This window comes from Trichomycterus rosablanca, chromosome 4 (assembly GCF_030014385.1).
Source record: "Trichomycterus rosablanca isolate fTriRos1 chromosome 4, fTriRos1.hap1, whole genome shotgun sequence".
NCBI lineage: Eukaryota > Metazoa > Chordata > Actinopteri > Siluriformes > Trichomycteridae > Trichomycterus > Trichomycterus rosablanca.
Genome location: NC_085991.1, coordinates 40,831,402 through 40,851,146, shown reverse-complemented (window position 1 = coordinate 40,851,146; position 19,745 = coordinate 40,831,402). Strand labels below are relative to the sequence as shown.

Below are 19,745 nucleotides of genomic sequence, written 5' to 3'. Positions count from 1 at the left end.
TTAAAGATCCAGTGTGTTTTATGCAGTGTGTATACTTCTGCATGTGGGATTTGTGGTAGAAAAAAACTGTTAAAGGTGGATTTTTCTGAAAGATGTGTTTGAGGTGTTTGATACTTTTTCAATCCATGAAATTAGGTCAAGTGTTGTTTATGTTTTTTGTAAAGTCTGGGTTGTTCCATGTGAGAGTGTATAAGTCTGGAGAAGTTTTTGAATGAATTTGGGCTTTTGAAGCAAGCATAATATTTGAGTATTGGGCTGATAAATGGAAGGTCAGCTAGTCCAATTTCTTTTCATACTGATTGTTCTTGGTCCATGTGTTGTCCATCTGATTTGGGTTTGTCCAATTTATAATGTACTGAAATTGGTTTTTTGACTTTTTGATTCTTGTTCTGTGGTACTCTTAATTTTAGGTAGTTTATCTGTAGAAATTCCTGGTAAAAAGTCCTTTCCTATGAGGTGACAGCAAATTTTACAGCTGAATTAAAAAAGTGTTTCTGATTTGTATTCGTGATTGTAAGGATTCATGTGAAGTCATCTACCCAGCGGAGTAACCTGTTTTTAGACAGCTGAGCACCTTTATGCTATAACAAAAATGATGCAAATGGCTGATTAATGACAACAGCTGGCATTTAACTTCACTTAGTGTCTGAAAGCTTTTTTTTTTTTAATTTCCCCTTTTTTCTCCCCCTTTAGTGCATCCAATTGTTCAATTTGCATCATGCTTCCTCTCTGTCTATGCCGAACCCTGCCCTGACCGAGGAGATCGAAGCTAAACCATATCACAACCACATTGATGAGTGTGGCGCCACCTAACGTTGTATGCGGAGAGACACACCCTAAGGGCACTCTTCCTTATCTCTGTGCAGGCGCCTCTAATCAGCCGGCAGAGGTCGTAATCGCATTCTGACAGAGAGAGACCCACATCCGGTTCGTGTCCCACCCCCCAACTAAGCAACTGGCCAATCGTTGCTCATACAGCCACTCAGCCTCGAACCGGTAAGGCAGAGCTGGATTTGATACGAGGTACTCAGAATCCAGCTCTGGTTGCAGCGTGTCTTTTTACCGCTGCGCCACCTGAGCGGCGTGTCTGAAAGCTTTTATTCAAAATACGACTGACCTCCTCAGTTACCCAAGCAGATGAATAATCCTGTAAATATGCTTCTGTGCTAAAACTTTAGCCATCAAGTGACATGATTAAACTTTAACCATGGAATAATGATAAAAATGTGCAATACAATTCACTGACTTGTCTTGTTGTAGTCGCAGCATCATGCTATTGAGGTGCTTCTCAGCAGCAATGACAGGGAAAGGAATGTTGTAGAGGATCCAGAGCACATGCAAACTCAGACTGGTGCAACAGTTCACCTTTGAACATGACAATGACCCAAAGCACACATCCATAACAACACTGGAAGGCTCTGGGGCAAGTTTCTGAATGTTTCTGAGTGTCCCAGCAAAAAGCCCAGACCTAAACCCCTTGAGCATATATGCAGAGCCCTGAATACTGCAGTTCACGGGAAACATTGAAAGCTTAGGCTGTCCTGTGCAGGATAATGTGAATGAACACTGTCCACAGCACACGCTAGAATCTCTGCTGTGTCATTGCTGCACTAAAGTAGGTGATATGAGCGCTGATTAAGTACCTGTCAAAGATATAGCTTATAATCAAGGTAACAGGGTGGTCACTTGCATACTGGGCAAAGGACAGAACTCTACAAACAAAATAACTCAGGTCTAAAAATACCAAACTACATGAGGAGGTAGAATAAATGTGAAAACATACAGTATGTTAAGCTTTTGAAATGGTTGGAAATAAAATGTTCACTTACAAAGGAATTTTTCTTCCCCTCAAGAATGCTGTTAGAAATATTGTAATAAAGAACTAGGGAAATGTATCAGACTTAAAAGTAGCTGATTTTGCAAATACAGTTTAGTAACAGTTATGTAACAGTTAAAATTAATATTTTCAGATTTTCAACTGTTATATGCACCACTGCTGTTTTGATATAAAAAATGGCATGGAAGGACTTTTGCTGGACCCCCCCCCCCACCTCTATGTGTTTGGACCATGTGTAAGACATTACAGAACTGTACAATGTATTTGACTCATACAATAGCAATATTTCTTGTGGCTCAAGTCTTGTCATCTTCACAATTTAACCACATACTCACTGACATGTACATATTGAAATTAAATAATGACTCACTTTTGGCTCTTTTTCTGTAATCAGCCATTATGTTCTGTAGCCAAGGCTGTAGCCATGGACTGAACAATGCTCAGAACTGGAGCATGAAATCAAAAACAAAGAAGTCTTATTTAACATTGCAGTGAAGCTTAGCTCAGTATCAACAATACTTTCACTCAGTGCCAAGAAACAGTATTTGCATTTTTGTGGTGCATATTTACAACATCTTTTTGTTTTAGATGTTTAAACAAATTAGAAGACAAAGTCAGAGTACACACAAAATACAGTTTTTAAATAATTGTTTTTATTTATAATTGTTCCAGCAAGTTGTCTAAAAAGTCTTTACGAACAACTATATCACTAACAAAAGAAATTTTAGAAGAGATAAAAAAAATGTTTATTAAAACATGTTTTATAAATCACAGTTAGAGCCTTTTCAAGAAATCAAGAAAACTGGTTACAATAGCAGTCTTTTCAGAAGTGGTCGGCATATAGCAATAACTCCAAGAGCTTGTTGCAGACTCATCCAGGAGGTTGTAAAAGCCAGGCATACATCAAATGAAATGTACCATTACTTGCACTAAGGAGGGACTTCACATCAGTCATGATTTTACCATAAAAAGTGATTAAAGGGATAAACAGTATCCATGGGAGAACAGCAAAAGCAACAACAACACTAACCGTAAATAATATAAAGCGTTGTCTTACATTTGCCAAAATACACAGTAATGAGTATAGGGCTATTTGGATAGCATTTTGTAAACTGATGTTTCAGAACACGTGTCCCTTCACATCTGCATAATATTACTACAACATTTACCAATGAGAACACTGTACATTACTGGAATTAATCAAAAGCGTTCTGCGTAGGACCCCCACTGATGAATATGAGAATACTGCTCAACCAAAATATAAAGCTAACAATGTACTGTTATCAGAAAGTGTCTACTAAATGCTGAAAATTTAAATGTTTATTATCAAATGTACAGTAGAGTTAGCCAGTAAGTTGCTGAATCTAAAATGAATGCAAAGCTAAGTATAATTACTTAATAGTATGTTTGATTAGTATAATAATTATATACTACATGCTATACACTGATCAGCCATAACATCAAAACCACCTCCTTGTTTTTACACTCACTGCCCATTTGATCAGCTCCACTTACCATATAGAAGCACTTTGTAGTTCTACAATTACTTACTGTAGTCCATCTGTTTCTCTGCATGCTTTGTTAGCCCCCTTTCATGCTGTTCTTCAATGATCAGGACTCTCCCAGGACCACTACAGAGTAGATATAATTTGGGTGGTGGCTCATTCTCAGCACTGCAGTGACACTAACATGGTGGTGGTGTGTTAGTGTGTGTTGTGCTGGTATGAGTGGATAAGACACAGCATCGCTGATGGAGTTTTTAAACACCTCACTTTCACTGCTGGACTGAGAATAGTCCACCAACCAAAAATATCCAGGTAATGGCGCCCCATGGGCAGCGTCCTGTGACCACTGATGAAAAAGATCTGGTCTAGAAGATGACCAACTCAAACAGCAGCAATAGATGAGCGATCGTCTCTGACTTTACATCTACAAGGTGAACCAACTAGGTAGGAGTGTCTAATAGAGTGGACAGTGAGTGGACATGATATTTAAAAACTCCAGCAGCATTGCTGTGTCTGATCCACTCATACCAGCACAACACACACTAACACACCACCACCATGTCATTGTCACTGCAGTGCTGAGAATGACCCACCACCTAAATAATACCTGCTCTGTGGTTGTCCTGTGGGGGTCCTGACCATTGAAGAACAGAGTAAAAGCAGGCTAACAAAGCATGTAGAGAAACAGATGAACTACAGTTAGTAACTGTAGGACTACAAGGTGCTTCTATATGATAAGTGGAGCTGATAAAATGGACAGTTTGTGCAGAAACAAGGAGGTGGTTTTAATGTTATGGTTGATCGGTGTATAGTATAGTGCAATTTATTACACAGTACATTGTAGTATATTGTTGTTTAATTTGATTGTCACAACGAAGTTACTGTAGGATTTACAATAATCAGTTTACAGTGTAGTTTAAATAATGTGATGTTCAATAATTGATTTTTAATAAGAAGCTGGTTAGATTAAACTCTTAAAATTTCAACTTAAAATTTATTTTATTTTAATGTATTGGATATGCACTCATAATAATTGTTAATTATAGTTATTGTAAATATATGCACATTTATTCTATTACATTTATGAGACATTGGTATTGCTTGACATTGCTTGACAAGTAAAATTATACATTATCCAAGACATATTAGGACAAATTAGCAACATCGGTCTTTGATTCATTGCATAATTTAATCTTGCCGAGCCTAAAAAGAACTTAAGACAGTAAGTAAATAATATCTGTCTGTGGGTAATAAAAAATAAAATGCAATTCAAATATTCATGCTCAGGTCAATCTATTTTCTGCTTTCTTTTAGATGTACAACAAAACAGTCTACAGAGAATTACTGATGCCCAGATTGGAACTATAATTATGACTAACAAAAAACATAATGCATCAAGACTGTGGTATGAATACCACGGTAGACTGTTTGCTTCTGAATATAGGTGTCGTGCTCCTTTGTGCCTAATAACATACTCAATCCAGTAAGTGGCACTGTGTAAAGGTGAAAGAGGCTGATCACGATGAAGTTCTGAGAGCTTCTGCATGCTTCTTCTGTACGATGGATTTTCAATGACATCCTTGATGCTGTTGAGAAAATCTTCTGATGTTAATATACCAGCATCAAGCACTCTAGCAGCTCCTCGAACTTCTAGTCGAACTGCATTGTCAAACTGGTCAAAGAGCAGTGGCAAAACCAACACAGGGACCCCATGGTAGATAGCTTCATATATTCCATTGGTACCGCCATGAGACACAAATGCGCAAGTCTTTGGATGACCCAGGAGATCATTTTGAGGAAGCCATTTAAGTAGCATGGTGTTGTTACCCAAAGATGATGGCCGCTCACCTACATACCTCCATAAGACCTTTTGCGGTAGCTTAGCAAAGGCAGCAGCAATTGCTTCTGTAATTTCTTTGGGAAGTGCAGTGATCATAACTCCCAGGGACATAACCACCACCCCATGTTCTCCAGAACTGTTAATAAAATCTTCCAACTCTGCAGGGAGGGACTGGGCAGGGTGACAATGGAATCCACCTATATGGACTATATTAGGCATGCTAGGTCTTGGGAACTCGAAAATAAAGTCAACACGCATTAACCAAATGTCTGCTGAACGCTGCATCGTTAAGAGATCTGATCCTGATGGAAAGTGCTTTTTGAGCAATTCTTCATAAATAGGGACAATTACAAAGCGCTCCTGGAACATGCTGGCTAGGTATCGAAGGAAGTTCTCAGTTCTCTGCAGGAAGTTCATTCTGCTGTTGAAAACCGAGTTGTACATAGGAACATGCGATGGTGGTGATGGTGCTATGGCCATATGAGCATCTCCTGCATTGAGCCAGCGTACATTATACACCATTGGTAAATGGAGGTAGTGGGCCAAAATAACCCCTGCAGGAAAAGCAGGGTCAGTTAGCAGTAGGTCAAACGAAGCATTCTTTAGCTGTCCCATAAGTAAGGAGTCATCCAACATGGTAGAAATAAGACTAAGAGCTCCACTGTGAAATATCTTTAACACGGTTGTCACATCCTTCTGCTGTTCAAGAAATCGCAGAATTGGTGTCATCCTGTGTACAGAAAGAGATCTCTGCATCAAGCTTTCAACAAACCCAGAGCTAGCATCATCTGTCTGAGTGATGTTAACTGTAATAAAGGTGTAAAGTGGGGAGTTATTCTGAATGAACCAGCTCCTCGAAGATCGCACCACGGTAAGACTGTGACCTCGGCCATGCAGCTCCTTGAGTATGACCTGCATGTTAACCCAGTGGCTGCCATCTTCAGGAAACACTAAGATTTTGCCACCATTGCAACAACTAGCCAAAACGAGTAGGCAGGAGACAGAGAGTAGCTGATTTGCATTCATTCCCATGACTCAGAAAGCTGAGGAGGGCAGAGAGAACAAAGACTTAATTTTACCACTGAAAGTCAAGACTTAATTCAATTCTGAAACAATTTCTAATAACACTCACATACTTTTAATTATCAAGCACCAGTTTTGTGTATAAAAAAATAAAATATATAAAATATTTCTACTGTTTTACTGATAATTTTAGTATGTAAATAAAAATACATTTAGACTTTGATGCCTGCAACACACTCCAAAAATTCTGGGACAGAGGCTTGTTTAGCACTGTGTTCCAGTAAATGTGAACTGAGAACTGTTGCAGTTTTGCAAGTAGATTGTTTGTATATTCTTGCTTGATTTGAGACTTCAGCTGCTCAACAGTCTGTGGTTGCTGTTGTTGGATTCTTCTCTTCATGCTGTACCATACATTTTCTTTTCTTTTTTTTATTTATATATTTTGTTCATGCATCTTCTCCCCTTTTTCTCTTTAGCACATCCAATTGCCCAATTGTGTCATGCCTTTGTTACGGCCTAGTCTAGGTTAGACTGCAACACTGATTAAGACATTTCTCCACTCCCTGCTCTGAGGAGAACAAAGATAACCCCCTCTGACACGAGGGCAGCAGCCATATACATTTTTTTACCCACACTAAGCGAGTGCATATATGCGAATCAGCCTTGCGTCCGGAGAGACACACCCTGATCAATGCACTTTTTCCCCGCCTCTGTGCAGAGCCATCAGTCAGCCAGCAGAGGTTGTAGTTGCAACAGTCACGAGGAGTCCCTATCCGGCTTAATACCCTACCCCTATATGAACAACAGGCCAATCATTGTTCATGTGGCTGCTCAGCCCAGTCGGATGGCTGGTGTGCTAGTGTGTGTTTTTACCGCTGCGCCACCTGAGCGGCCACCATAAATTTTTAATAGGAGACAGATCTGGACTGCAGGCAGGCCAGTCAAGCACATGGATTCTGTGACTATGGTTGTAGCACATACAGAATGAGGCCTGAAATTGTCTTGCTAAAACTAATCATGAATCACTTGTTCCTGATGACTGCATGCGAAATCTTAAATCCATAAATATGTTTTTGCATCATTGGTACCCTTACACATATGCAAGTCACCCATGCTGGCTTTTGTCTGTGGCTTTCTAACCATCTGAGATGAGCTTGGAGGCATTTCTGTATAGAATAGATGCATGGCTTTCTCTTTGTGTAATGGAGTTTTAAGGTGCATTACTTGATGCAGCAGTGGGCTATTTTAAGTGACTGTGGTTTTCTGAAGTACTCCACAATAGCGTGGTGGTTTCTAATGCAATGCCATCTAGGAGCTTAAAGGTCATGCACATTCAGCAGTGGTTGCTGGCTCTGCCCTACATGGACTAAGATCTCTCTGTGTTCCCTGAATCTTTTCACAATATTGTGAACAGTAGATGATGAAAGACTTATTGGCATAAAGTGGTGAGCCTGCTTTTAGACCTGTTTGCAGTGTGTAGCAGGCATCAAATTCTATTATATTTTGTGTTTTATTTACAAAATACAATTAAGTTTATTTAGTTAAGTGAAAACATTGAAAATCTTTTCTTTCCACTTTTGTCAGTTAAATAAAGATTCCAGAAAATTAACAAATTACAGATTCTTAATTTTATCATGTTTTTCAAAACGGCCCAACGTTTTTCGGAAATGGGCAACGTTTTTTTTCCCTAAAAGACACTGCAAGACAAAACAGTTAAGTTACCTGCAAAGGTGCAAATACAGTTTATATGCCCTAGAATTCCAGTCATGAACGGTCACCTTCAGTTTTTCACTAATTAATTTCTATGTAAATCTTAATATTCAAAATTATTTTAGTGTCTTTATTACAGTGTCTATATTTCTCTTTCAGTCAACCACACTTTATCCTCCTTAACAAAGGAACACACAGTACACAGATTTAATATGAATAAAACACAATAATATTATAACAAGTTCTTGGCCAAAACATTAAATAGTGCATTTTGGAACAGACTCATTGTGTTTAATAGAATCAGGAAGTTGCACAATAGAATTTTTGTTAAAAACAACAATTAAATAAATTCAGTTATGTAGTGTATAAATGGTAAAATGTATCCCCAAATCCACTGCAGTAAATATACTAAATTGCAAAGTTTGAGGAAACTATCATACTCACAAGAAGTTGTCCAGTTCTCTTTCATCAGTCAGAGTCCTCTGTGTAATTTGAGAGCCAAGTTGATCTGGGTTTATAGTCATGAACAAATACGTTGCAGAAAATCCTGAAACACTGTTTTTTCTTTCTGTGGAAACCAAGCAATGGAAATACACTCTGCGATTGACTGCCTGGAATTGGAACACAAACACAAAAGTGGCAATGGAAAAACTAGCTCAGAACCAATGAGAGGATTACTCTGCTCACATGTTTGTGGATGTCACAGATAAAATCTGACACTATATTAAAGTCATTGTGCAATGAACATTTAGACTTTTTACCAATTTTTTTTTAACCAATTTAAAGTTGTACAATGCAACAACAAAACATTTATAAAGTTCTTTTTTCTGAACCCAGTTTCTAACTAAAATCAAATCGTCCATTTTAAAATCAGATTTAAAACAAGTATAACTTAGATTTTTGACAATAAATTCATTTTAAGAAAGGTTAAAAGCACCATATTTAATTATTTTTAATTGTAAATTTGCTGTATTTCCTCTGAAGATTATTTGAATGTTTTAGGTCAGTAATCCTTTGTGGACAGGTGGTAATCAGAGCCCATAATAATACTGAATACATATAATGGTATGAAAAAGTAAAATGTCCCAACTTCTCTGAAACTGTAAAGCAGGAGCCTCATGTGGAGTCAGCTTGGTGATGGAGTGGTTGTTGTCCCTGTTGTACCATGTAAAGAAGTTATTCAGATCATCAGGGCGGGGTGTATTTGCTGTGGAGGCTACAGAGCTGTGGTTAAACTTGAAAATGTTGTTAATGCCCTGTCACATTTCCTGGAAGTAAGAGTTGTTAAAATACTATTCTATCAGTGTTTTGAACAGCACTTTGCCTCCCTGATGCCTCTCCTGGCTTTGTATATGCCTCTGAGTCAGCTGTGTGGAAAGAACTATATCAGCAGGTGCTGAAAATCTCTGTCCATCCAAGGTTTTCAGTGGGGGAATTTGTGAATGCTTTGTAACAGTGTAACAGTGGTAACATTGTCCCTGCAGAAGTTGATGTACACTTACTGAAAAAGCATAGGAATTTAAGTCTGTGTGATTGTCCTTAGCAGCTTCCAGTTTGAACAAATCCCAGTCTGTGCTGTCAAAGCAGTCTTGAAGTTGGGTCATGACTCCTGTTGGCCTAAATCTGACACCGTGCACAATGGGCTTTGTTCTGGCTATAAGGGGTCTGTATTCCACGGTCAGGAACAGAGAAATGTGATCAGATTGTCAATTGTGGGGAGGGGGAGAGGCTGATGTTTTGTAGGAATTTACAACATTGCAGTTGACATGGTCAAACATGTTGTTTTCTCCAGCTATAACAAACATGCCAAGAGTTTTGCAGTTCATTTGTAGCATCAGGCAGTTTAGCCAGTGATAGCTTAGCATTAGCTTGCAGAGGGATGTAAATTGCAGTGAGAAATACTACTGTGAATTCCCTTGGTGGATGGAAGGGTTTGCACTTCAAGGTTATGAATTTAATATTTAATAATGTAATTGGAAATGTACTAGGCATTGCTTACATATATAGACACACCATTGCCTCACACAAACTATACCCGGAGTTGGCTGACTAATCTGAGTACACAGTTCAGCCCTCTAGCTTGATAGCTGCATTGGGGATGTTATCATTTAGCCAGGTTTCAGAGACAAACAAGATGAAGTCATTCAGTGAGAACAAATTCTCAGTCTCAGCTCCTCAATCTTGTTTTCTAAGGACTGGGTGTTAGTTATGATCAGGCTGAGTAAAGCTGGTCTATTTGTTGAGTGCTATAAGTATTATCGGTTAAATGTCGGTTCGCTTGACTCTCTTTTGCTTTCTCTCTCATCTTTGTCTCTGTACCTTGTCAGGGATGCTGGGAGGTGGAACAAAGCCTATTGTTCCAATAGCCAACATTTTTTGCAGACTGTATGTTGTTTGAGCTGGTCCTGACTGAATTAACTGGTTAAATATACTTAGTATTAAATAATATAAAAAAGATGAAAGAAAAATAGAGCCTGAAGATGGTGACTAAGACTCAGACACAATTTATTATGTCAGTTAACTTTGTGAACATTCACACATGAAACAATTTTTACCACTTTAAATATTCATATAATTTATGTGCTGTACATCACTTTGATTAAAAAAGCATGTCAGCTGCACTATGTTCACCCTGCAAAACATTTAGAGGATTTAACCTGTATAGGAACTACTGTTTTTACAATTTAAAAGTTTTTACTGTCCACTTGTGTCCATATTAAATTACATTTTTAATGCTGCTTTTACAGTTAAACTGTAAATCTAGTCATAAATATGAAATATAGTTAGTAAGAGCCAAGCTTCCAACATTTTACTAGTGGGACCACTAGTAAACTACTACTACAACTACATTATAATTGTTAGATGACTTTGATAAAATAGTGATGGTTGCATTCTTAGAAGTATAAAATGACAGAAACCAAAGTGGCACCAAAACTTATTATGAACCCACTTGTCTTTTGACCACAACTATGAAAAATATTTTAGGTAAATAAAAAACTAAATGAATTATTATTATAAATAAATTTGACCTTAACTCTACATGCTTGAATAACCAGGGCGATTACAAATAAACTAAGTGAGTCAAAATAAAAAGACAGGAATGCAGGCTGTTCCAAAGGTTAGGAACCAACACATGTACTCCTAGTACACTAACCAACTTTTGCTTATGAAAAACAAAAAACAACAAATTAGGAGGCTTAACAAGAAAAAAAACATCTAAAACATTAAGCCCAAAGCCTACACATTTGAACCTATAAATTAGACACAAGCAAAATATTAAAAATTTTCTGATTAGCTGCTAAATCAGTTCAGCAGTAATTCACGTTAAGATTTGGGTCCTTCTGTGTTGCCATTTTGGCCAAGCAAAGGGGGCACAGTGGCGCAGATGATTGATGTGTCAGTTTCACTTGATTGTCAATCACCTACTGTAAATTTTGATTTACTGTAATTACTACTGTAAATCATGGATTCTCCCTTTCAGTTTTACCAGCTCCTTTGTTGGCACATGTGCATTTGTCTGAAGTTGTAATGCATATTAATACAAAATTAATATGTTAATTTGGTATTTTTGTTTTAATACTACTATTGCAGAATCCTGTCAATTATCCCTATTTTATGGTTCTGCTGTTTTATTAACACTGGGAAAATTCTAGAATGCAAATAAGGAGGTGAATGTATGTTTGTGTGTGTGTGCTTTCTCTCTTCATAAACTGTTATTTTCACAATCATGGAGAAAAGTACGGAAAAAAGGATAGGAGCCCTAGAGAAAAACAAAAGTAAATATGAAACCAGGGTATGACTCAGTGTGTGGACCTTATCAGAAAGCACCAGCTTCCTGTCTCTTTCTGTACTGCTCCCTTAAGTCGGCCAGGTACAACAATATCCTCTCAGAAATACAGGCCTGTATTCAACTTGACTATCCATAAGCATTGTTTTTTTGTAGCTCCTAATGGTTTAAATTGTGTTGCAGAAACCTAGTGGCATGCCCAGGCAGAATTATTAGTTTTTGCCTAGTTTTTCTTCTTTATAATTGTGTAAAGAGGTCAAAACATTGTAAAAACATGGTATTTATTTTTATTTTACTAGAATTTTAACATCATGTTTTACACACTTTGGTTACATTAATGACAGGACAGGTAGTTACTGGTTACACAAGATTCATCAGTTCAAGTTTAAAGTCAAACAATGTCATGGGTCACTTCCATGACTGTGGGAGGAAACCGGAGCTCCTAGAGAAAACCCATGCAGACACAGGGAAAACATGCAAACTCCACACAGAAAGGACTCGGACCGCCCCACCTGGGGATCAAACCGGGGACCTTCTTGCTGTGAGGCGACAGTGCTAACCACCAAGCCACCATGGTGTCAAGGTTTTGCATAATAATACTTCAGTGCCCTCACTCTACATTAAGCTCTTAGCACTATGTACCAAACAAGTACCAACATACGGTATAAGGGCTAACAGGGATACTAATTAACAGTAGAAATGATCAACCATACAATAAAACATAGTACATGAAGTTGTTATAAAGCCCTTTCTGTTGTGAGGATGTTACAAAGCCCTTGTCTACACTATTTCTATATATTTCTAATATTTTATATTTCTATGTACTATTACTGTAAAGTTATTGCTATTTTAATAAGTATAGAGTCCTTAATGATTGCTGTGTGGCAAATACATCGGTATATATGTTTACTTAACTCGAAATACTGCACCACATCACAATACAATAACATCATAAAACCATGGACATCTTTATAATCAAAGTACATTTACTTTTTTAATATTTAACAGATGTTTTTTTCATCCAAAGCAACTTCAGTCTAAGCCATTGAGGGTTAAGGGCCTTGCTCAAAGGCCCAACAGTGGCAATCTGGCAGGGGTGGGGCTTGAACCAGCAACCTTCCGATTACTAGTCCAATATTCTAACCACTAGGCCACAACTGCCCTATCAATTACAGAAACAGCAGTGTTTACAGAAATGCATTTTGAAAATATGTGCATGAAAGCTATGAGCCTAACAATTACTGATTTTATTAGTTTTTAAGCACTTAGCACAGATCAATATATGTTTGTCCGCTCACACCAGTGACTGCTGGTTCAAAATATATCAAAAAACAGATCATACATTTTGTTCTTTCAGGTGTTGGCACCAACAAAGGGCTGGTCTGTCTACATATTTTCATACCAACCAGACAATCACTAGACCTGATCCAACTGCATTAAATAATCCTTGGTATTCAAAGTTCCATTGTTATGTGTAGCCCATGTCTGGTTGGTATAAAAACCTGCAGTTATGTTGGCCATTTGTGAATAAGAAAATACAAAGGGCCTAAGCAGTATTAATGTTTAATTTACTCACCTCAGCAAATGTCACAGTATATTGTTAGAGGCAATACTTAACTGTCAATCATATTGCTAAAGTCACTTGAAAGGAAAATACTTATTTTTATCAGCTATTCTTCTCCAGCTTTTTTGTGTAATGTTTGTGGCTGGGGTGGTTTGGCTTCCACTGCATAAGGACTCCAACTTCTCCCTAAGGACTCTAGGCTTTGGAATTCTGTTGGCATCTGAATAAAATGGGGCTTATCAATCCACTTTGGAGAATCTGGACAATTCACACTTTGGAGTTTATTCTATTTAATAAAATCCAGTTTAGTTAGGTGCAGTGGCTTAGCTGGTAGCAGTGTTATCACACAGCAAAGTTCTGGGTTCAATTGCTAGGTGGAGCGGTCCAGTCTCCTCCCATAGTTAATTAACTAGAGCTACCAAAATTGCTAGGTGTGAATGTGTATGTTTGTGATTTTCTTGTTCCCTTCGACTGACGACCTGTCCAGGATGTTTCCTACCTTTTGCCCTGTGAATTGTACCCACCGTGACCCTGAATAGGATATATCAGTGTTAAAACAGGAGGTAGCAGTCACTCAAAAAACAAATAGAAGGAATAATTCTAAATGTATTCATCATAGAGTAATACAAAACTTAATCATAATAATTTACCTGTGTAGAAAATGGACAACAGTGTGACCTCAGCTGACCTGAATAGCGTTATTACCTTAGCAGATCTTACCTAAGACTACAATAATAACTAAAATAACTAAAAGTCCACAGAGAATCAAAAAATTAAAGAACAAACATTAATGAGCTAGCTACAATAATCAAACAAGATAGCTTCATATAGGCCAACAATAATAATCTTATAGAACATTTAGCGTAGCCCTACCTCTGCTTCTTGCTTGTTTTCTGCTTCTGTTTTATAATTACCTTTGTTCTGTGGTAAAGGCACAATGTGTCAAACTTCAAGTCACATTTGTTAATGTAGAAAATCTTTAACCCATGTAACAGCACAGTCACTTTTAAATGGAAATTTAGTTAATCAGTGATGGCCTACCATATAAATATGACACCCACTGATGTGAAAAGCCTCCGCTCAGCTCCATATTATGCCAATGCTCAGAAACTTTGCTATATGTATAGCTTTAATAATATAAAGAAGTGTCCACATACTAATGGTTACATAGTGTATTTTGCTAACATATTCTAACACAATGCCATATACTTCATTTCAAATTTGTGTATTTTTAAATACTTGAGGACTTACCATTGGTTTATATGTAGATGTCACTAAAGCATAATTTATTTTAAACAACAACAGTTGTATCCAAATCCTGGTGAAGCTATTATGTTGTGTGAATAAATGAAGTAATTAAGCTATTATTTAGCTGTTATGTAAGATCAGTAACATGACAAACACACTGCCAATAAATACAAGATGTCTTCAAAATTCTGATTATATACATTTATTTTATCAATGTTAACGTACAATGGCTGTAGATGTCTTTTCTCAAAAAGGATCCATTTTTTCAACAATCTTTGCTGTATGACATATATTCTTTTAATTTAGTGTACAGTTTATTAACAATAAAATAATTTGTGCAGTGCATTAACATCAAATCTATGCTGACACCCCATAAGCTCTATCTATCCGCCTCTAAAAAAAGTGAATTGTATTATGTATACACTGTATTATGTGTTATGTATAGTCTTACTTACCAACACTAAAACAATAGCTATTAAGTGGACATGATTAAGAATGCAGAAACCTTTTACCTCTTTTTGTACAAAAAAAAACATATTATTCATATGTTACACATCTAGATTTCAAGAGAGTATCAGTTAAAGTTGTTTAACTGATGATCATGATGACGACGACGATGATGATGATCGTTAACGGCAGTGTTTATTTTGTTCGGTTAGTGAGCAATGTGACTGCTTGATTGCGCACGTTCATCTCTCTTGACATTTGGCACCAAACACAGGGATAGCAGAAGTATGTACAGATACAGTCATTGCAGATTGATCCCTGGTGAAGATAAAAAGAAGGAGGTTTGTACATAAAAGTTCACAAATAGTGACTTTAAACCAGAGTAATCTATAAAAAAGAAATTGTGGGGTGCCCGTGATCACATATACAAACCAGAAAGCTAATATTGTTCATTAACCATATACATAAAACCTGGTGTCGTAACCAACCCTGTTGCAATTACATTGTGTGCCTTGACCAACCATGTTACACCGGGTGCCATAAAACCTTGAAAATTGTGTGTGTGAGTGCTTTGAGCTTAGAAAAAAGCAAAAAGTTCCTTGTAAAACAAGAACTGCTTGAGTTGGATGATAGACAGACCTGATCCCAAGGATGAGCAGCTTATCCTGGTTAAGCACCACTGGGTTCATGTAATGTTTGGGACCTTCTGTTAAGAGGTGGTGAGGCACCAGTTGTTACCCCTCATTTTTAATATTAAGGAAATGAACCTAGTTGCAGTAAGCTTAACCAAGGCAGCAGAATACTGTGGCTGAAAAGCTGTGATTTTTTCGGAATTTTTTTTTTAAATTCGTTATCTGCTCAACAGTACAGGGTCATTATTTTGCATCATTATATCGCATATAGTGCTGTATAATGCGGTGGACATTTGTAATAGGAGACAGGCCTAGATTGCAGGCAAGGCATACTAGCACCTGCACTCGCTTACTACAAAGCCATACTGCTGTAATATGTAGAGAATGGGTATTGGCATCATTTTGCTCAACAAGCAGGAACATCCCTGTGAAAATATTGTCTCAATGGCGGCATCAGTTGCACCAGCATGGGTTTAAACCCCTTAGTATTAATAGTGGCTTTACAGATGAGCAATTTACCAATGCAGTCACCAATAATACCATGAAGATGCTGATTCCTGAACTTGTGTTGGTAACAGTCATGATGGCAACAGTCATGGTGGTACTTTTCCCATTTTTGCCCAGATTACATGACATCTATTCTTTCTCAAAATAAAAAATAAAAAGCACACATTTCCACTTGTATTGAACTTGTATTTGTAAAATGCATCTACAAACTGTGTTTACTGACAAGGGTTTATGGTCCCTGAGCTTATGTGGGTTATATTTATTACAGACACATGTGGATTATGCACTGCTGTCTGAGGGATCAAAGCAATACTGATTAAATATTGTGACAGCACGATAGTCCAATAAAAGTTGTTCATGTTTAGTGTACAATCCACCATATTCTCAAAAGAAAATAAAAATCCCTTGATCCCTAGCATTCTTTACCCCATCACTCCTGACTTTGCTTTTACCTCGATGCCATAGCGTTGGCGGAGTGATGCTCTCATGGCCACAGTTATAGGGGGAATACAGCCAAAACTATCAAGCAGTGGTAGACACAGACACTCGCCATGCTTCCTCGAAGTTGCGCAGGCAAAGCAAGGAAAACACCAGAATGAGAAACAACCTGTCAAAACAAAAGGGACAAAACCATAATTAAAACCATAGACAGCCATCCTTAAAATATTCAGTAATATATACTGTATATATAACCTGTCCTGGCCATGTTGGCAATTGTTTTAAATGTTCTCCACTTGTAAATTATTTCCGTACAGTGGAATGGCTGATTTCTAATTGTTTTTAATCCCTTACCAGACTTATATGCATCTACAACCTTCTTCTTAAAGCCTTAGAGAGTTTCGTGGATCTCACAATGGTTATACCACTCACTTTAACAATTAACAGCAAACCTACCTAAAAATAAGACTTCTAGAAAATACTTTGTAATAATGTAATCATTTGCAGCTGATGTGGTGCACCTGATTTTAATTTTAGGTGTTTTAGATTGTAATAAATGTAAAATGTCCTTACTTTTTCCTACAAGAAAATAGCATTTATATTAAATACCGTTTTCAAATCATTACAACACATTTTAACCTCATCTCTCAATATCGTAAAATTAACAAATGCTCATGTGTTTAAATATGTTAATAAAGGCAAAGGCTTTTAACCTGTGTCCTAATTATTGTGCATAACTTTATACTCACCGAAATACACACTTTAATCATTAAAAAAAGTTTTTAATTAATTACATAATTATAACTGGTAGTTCATTTCCTGACTCAGAAAGCATTAACATTTGGTTACACAGTTTTGGCTAACAAAGATCAAATTTGGGTGTCAATTTCAATGAGTTAATATGAGAATTTTAGTTTTTTTTTACAGCAGTGTTGTAGTCAAGTCCAAGTCCAGATCTATAGCCCTGACTTAATATAAGAATTTTAGTTTTTTTTTTTACAGCAGCGTTGTAGTCAAGCCCAAGTCCAAATCTGTAGCGCTATTGTAATGGAAGAAGTTTTACGTAGCAAAATATAAAAGCATAATTTTACCAGATTATCCTTGAGTCACTGGACAACCTCTCACTATAGTGGTTAAGCATTTTGGCCTGTATAATTCTCTGCACTTAAGGAAGGAGGATTTAAATAACAATACTATTTAAAGACCAGTGCATATAGCTTTGGCACCAATGAACTTGATGAACTTGATCGTCCACTATACATGCCATTGAGCAATGTATGATGTAATTGACTTAATTGTACAATTCAGTACACCTGTCTGAAATCATGTTAAGCTATGTACACTCATGATGTTTCTTCATTTGTTCTGTGTTTTCGTTTGTGTATACAGTACTGAGAGAAATGGACACTGAAATGGTACGCTGTGTTGAAAGCTCTCTGCACTACATATCACAGGGATTGACAGAGTAGTTTTACCTGATCTAGTGACCTTAAATTTACTAGATGTGACAAAGAACAAGTATCTAGTTGTCAGTTGCATGGAGGTATTATGAAAACACTGCACCAGTCAAGCAGATCTAGGTGATCATAGATATAGACCATTTGGTTAAACAACATAGCATTCTCAATACACCCATTGTGTCATTGAAAGATGCATGCAGATGAACTCACACTCTGGAACGTCTTCACAGAAGTCACAGATGCCTGAACTCCATTGGTTTGACGTATTCACAACCATAACAGGTTGGGGCTGCTGAACGACCATCTTCGACATGATGCCTATCATATTCATACAAACAGAGTGAATCTTAAATTTGTAAACTTTAAACATTGCTGTCAAGTGTAACGTTTACACCCTGGAAGCTCTCTGGACAGGGTGCCATCCCATTGTGAGAGAACACAAAGTTATTTAAATAAATATCATAATTAAGTAAATACCAGAAATGTTCAACCCTCATTCATTTAAAAAACTTATTATGATGATGTGTACAGAATTAAATAAAAATAAACAAGAAGTCAGCCGCTCAGGTGGCACAGCGGTAAAGTATGCTAGTGCACCAGAATTGGGGTTTCGAATACATTGTATCGAATCTCAGCTCTGCCTTTCCGACTGGGCTGGGTGGCAGCATGAACAACGATTGGCTGTTGTTCAGGGTTAGAGGGTAAGAAAGTCGGATCATAGGTCCTCATAACTGGTGCAATTGCGGCCCTTGCTGGCTGACTGATGGCGCCTGCACAGGGCTGAGGAATAATGCTGATGGGGGTGTGGCCCTCCATACACAGTGCCCATCGACTCGTGCAGGTGAAAAATGCAGTCTGTACTGACTGTACGTGCCGGAGGGGGCGTATGTCAGTTGAGAGGCGTCCTCAGTCAGCGGTGAAGGGTCGAATCAGTATAGAGGACTCAATCAGGGTAATTGGACACGACTAGATTAGGGGGGAAAAATTCGGGGGGAAAATTATAAAAAAAATTAATAAACAAGAAGTCTCAGTAAAACAATAAAGAATACTGATTGATTCATTCAATTCAATTCAAATATATGTCATCATAGCAATACAGGGTTGTGCAATATATCTATATCAATATACTGTATATATCAATATATCTAATAAAAATTGATTTGACATTACAAGCAGTTGTACTAAGTTTACATAATTTTGCATTTAAATGAAACATTTATCTAGCTCTCTAGAGGAATCTAGTTCTCTTGTCAAATGTCCATGTGCACTATTATTCAACCCCAGCCTCAGTATTAGGTAGAACATCCTTGAGACTTGATAACTGGTAAATGATTTCTAGATAGTACTAACAAGGTTGTGACACCTCTCTTGTGTAATCTTCATTCTTCTCATGCAAAAGCTTCCAGCTCATAGAGGTTTGATGGCTTTTGTGCAGCAACTGTTTTCTTTAGGGATTTGAATCTGGCCACTCCGTGATATGTCAGGACTGATGCCTTTACCAAGCTTTGGTTGAATTGAAAGTGTGTTTGGGATCATTGTCGTGCTTGAAAGTCCAATTATCTTCAAGGTTCAGTTTCACCACAGAAGGCAGAACATTCATCCTTAAAATGTCATGGTATTTTTATGAACCCATGATGCCAGTCACAAGGTCAAGATTGCCAGTTCCTGCAGCAGTAATAACATCCCCACATCATCACTGGTCAACTCCATGCTTGACAGTCATAACATTTACATTTTCAGCATTTAG

At 37.4% G+C, this 19,745-nt stretch overlaps 2 protein-coding genes across 2 annotated transcripts; both read right to left on the bottom strand.

Moving 5' to 3' along the window:
• Window positions 1-4,630: 4,630 nt before the first annotated feature.
• On the bottom strand, window positions 4,631-6,214 carry ugt5g1 (UDP glucuronosyltransferase 5 family, polypeptide G1). The gene has a single exon (XM_062994306.1). The coding sequence runs from the start codon at window positions 6,212-6,214 to the stop codon at window positions 4,631-4,633; it is 1,584 nt and encodes a 527-aa protein (XP_062850376.1).
• Window positions 6,215-15,156: 8,942 nt separating this feature from the next.
• Window positions 15,157-18,311, bottom strand: LOC134311675 (cornifelin homolog B-like). Its single transcript, XM_062993319.1, has 3 exons — window positions 18,209-18,311; window positions 16,553-16,707; window positions 15,157-15,279 (listed from the first exon to the last, which is right to left on the bottom strand). The coding sequence occupies exons 1-3, from the start codon at window positions 18,309-18,311 to the stop codon at window positions 15,157-15,159; spliced, it is 381 nt and encodes a 126-aa protein (XP_062849389.1).
• Between the last annotated feature and the right edge of the window lie 1,434 nt (window positions 18,312-19,745).

Bases quoted from the DNA above. Each gene is read 5' to 3' on its own strand.
- ugt5g1 (XM_062994306.1), bottom strand. From the start codon at position 6,214: ATGGGAATGAATGCAAATCAGCTACTCTCTGTCTCCTGCCTACTCGTT.
- LOC134311675 (XM_062993319.1), bottom strand. From the start codon at position 18,311: ATGTCGAAGATGGTCGTTCAGCAGCCCCAACCTGTTATGGTTGTGAAT. The intron at 16,708-18,208 runs GTGAGTTCATCT...TTGTTTTGACAG, and splicing joins CTGTGAAGACGTTCCAGAGT to GTTGTTTCTCATTCTGGTGT. The intron at 15,280-16,552 runs GTAAAAGCAAAG...TATCTTCACCAG, and splicing joins GCCAACGCTATGGCATCGAG to GGATCAATCTGCAATGACTG.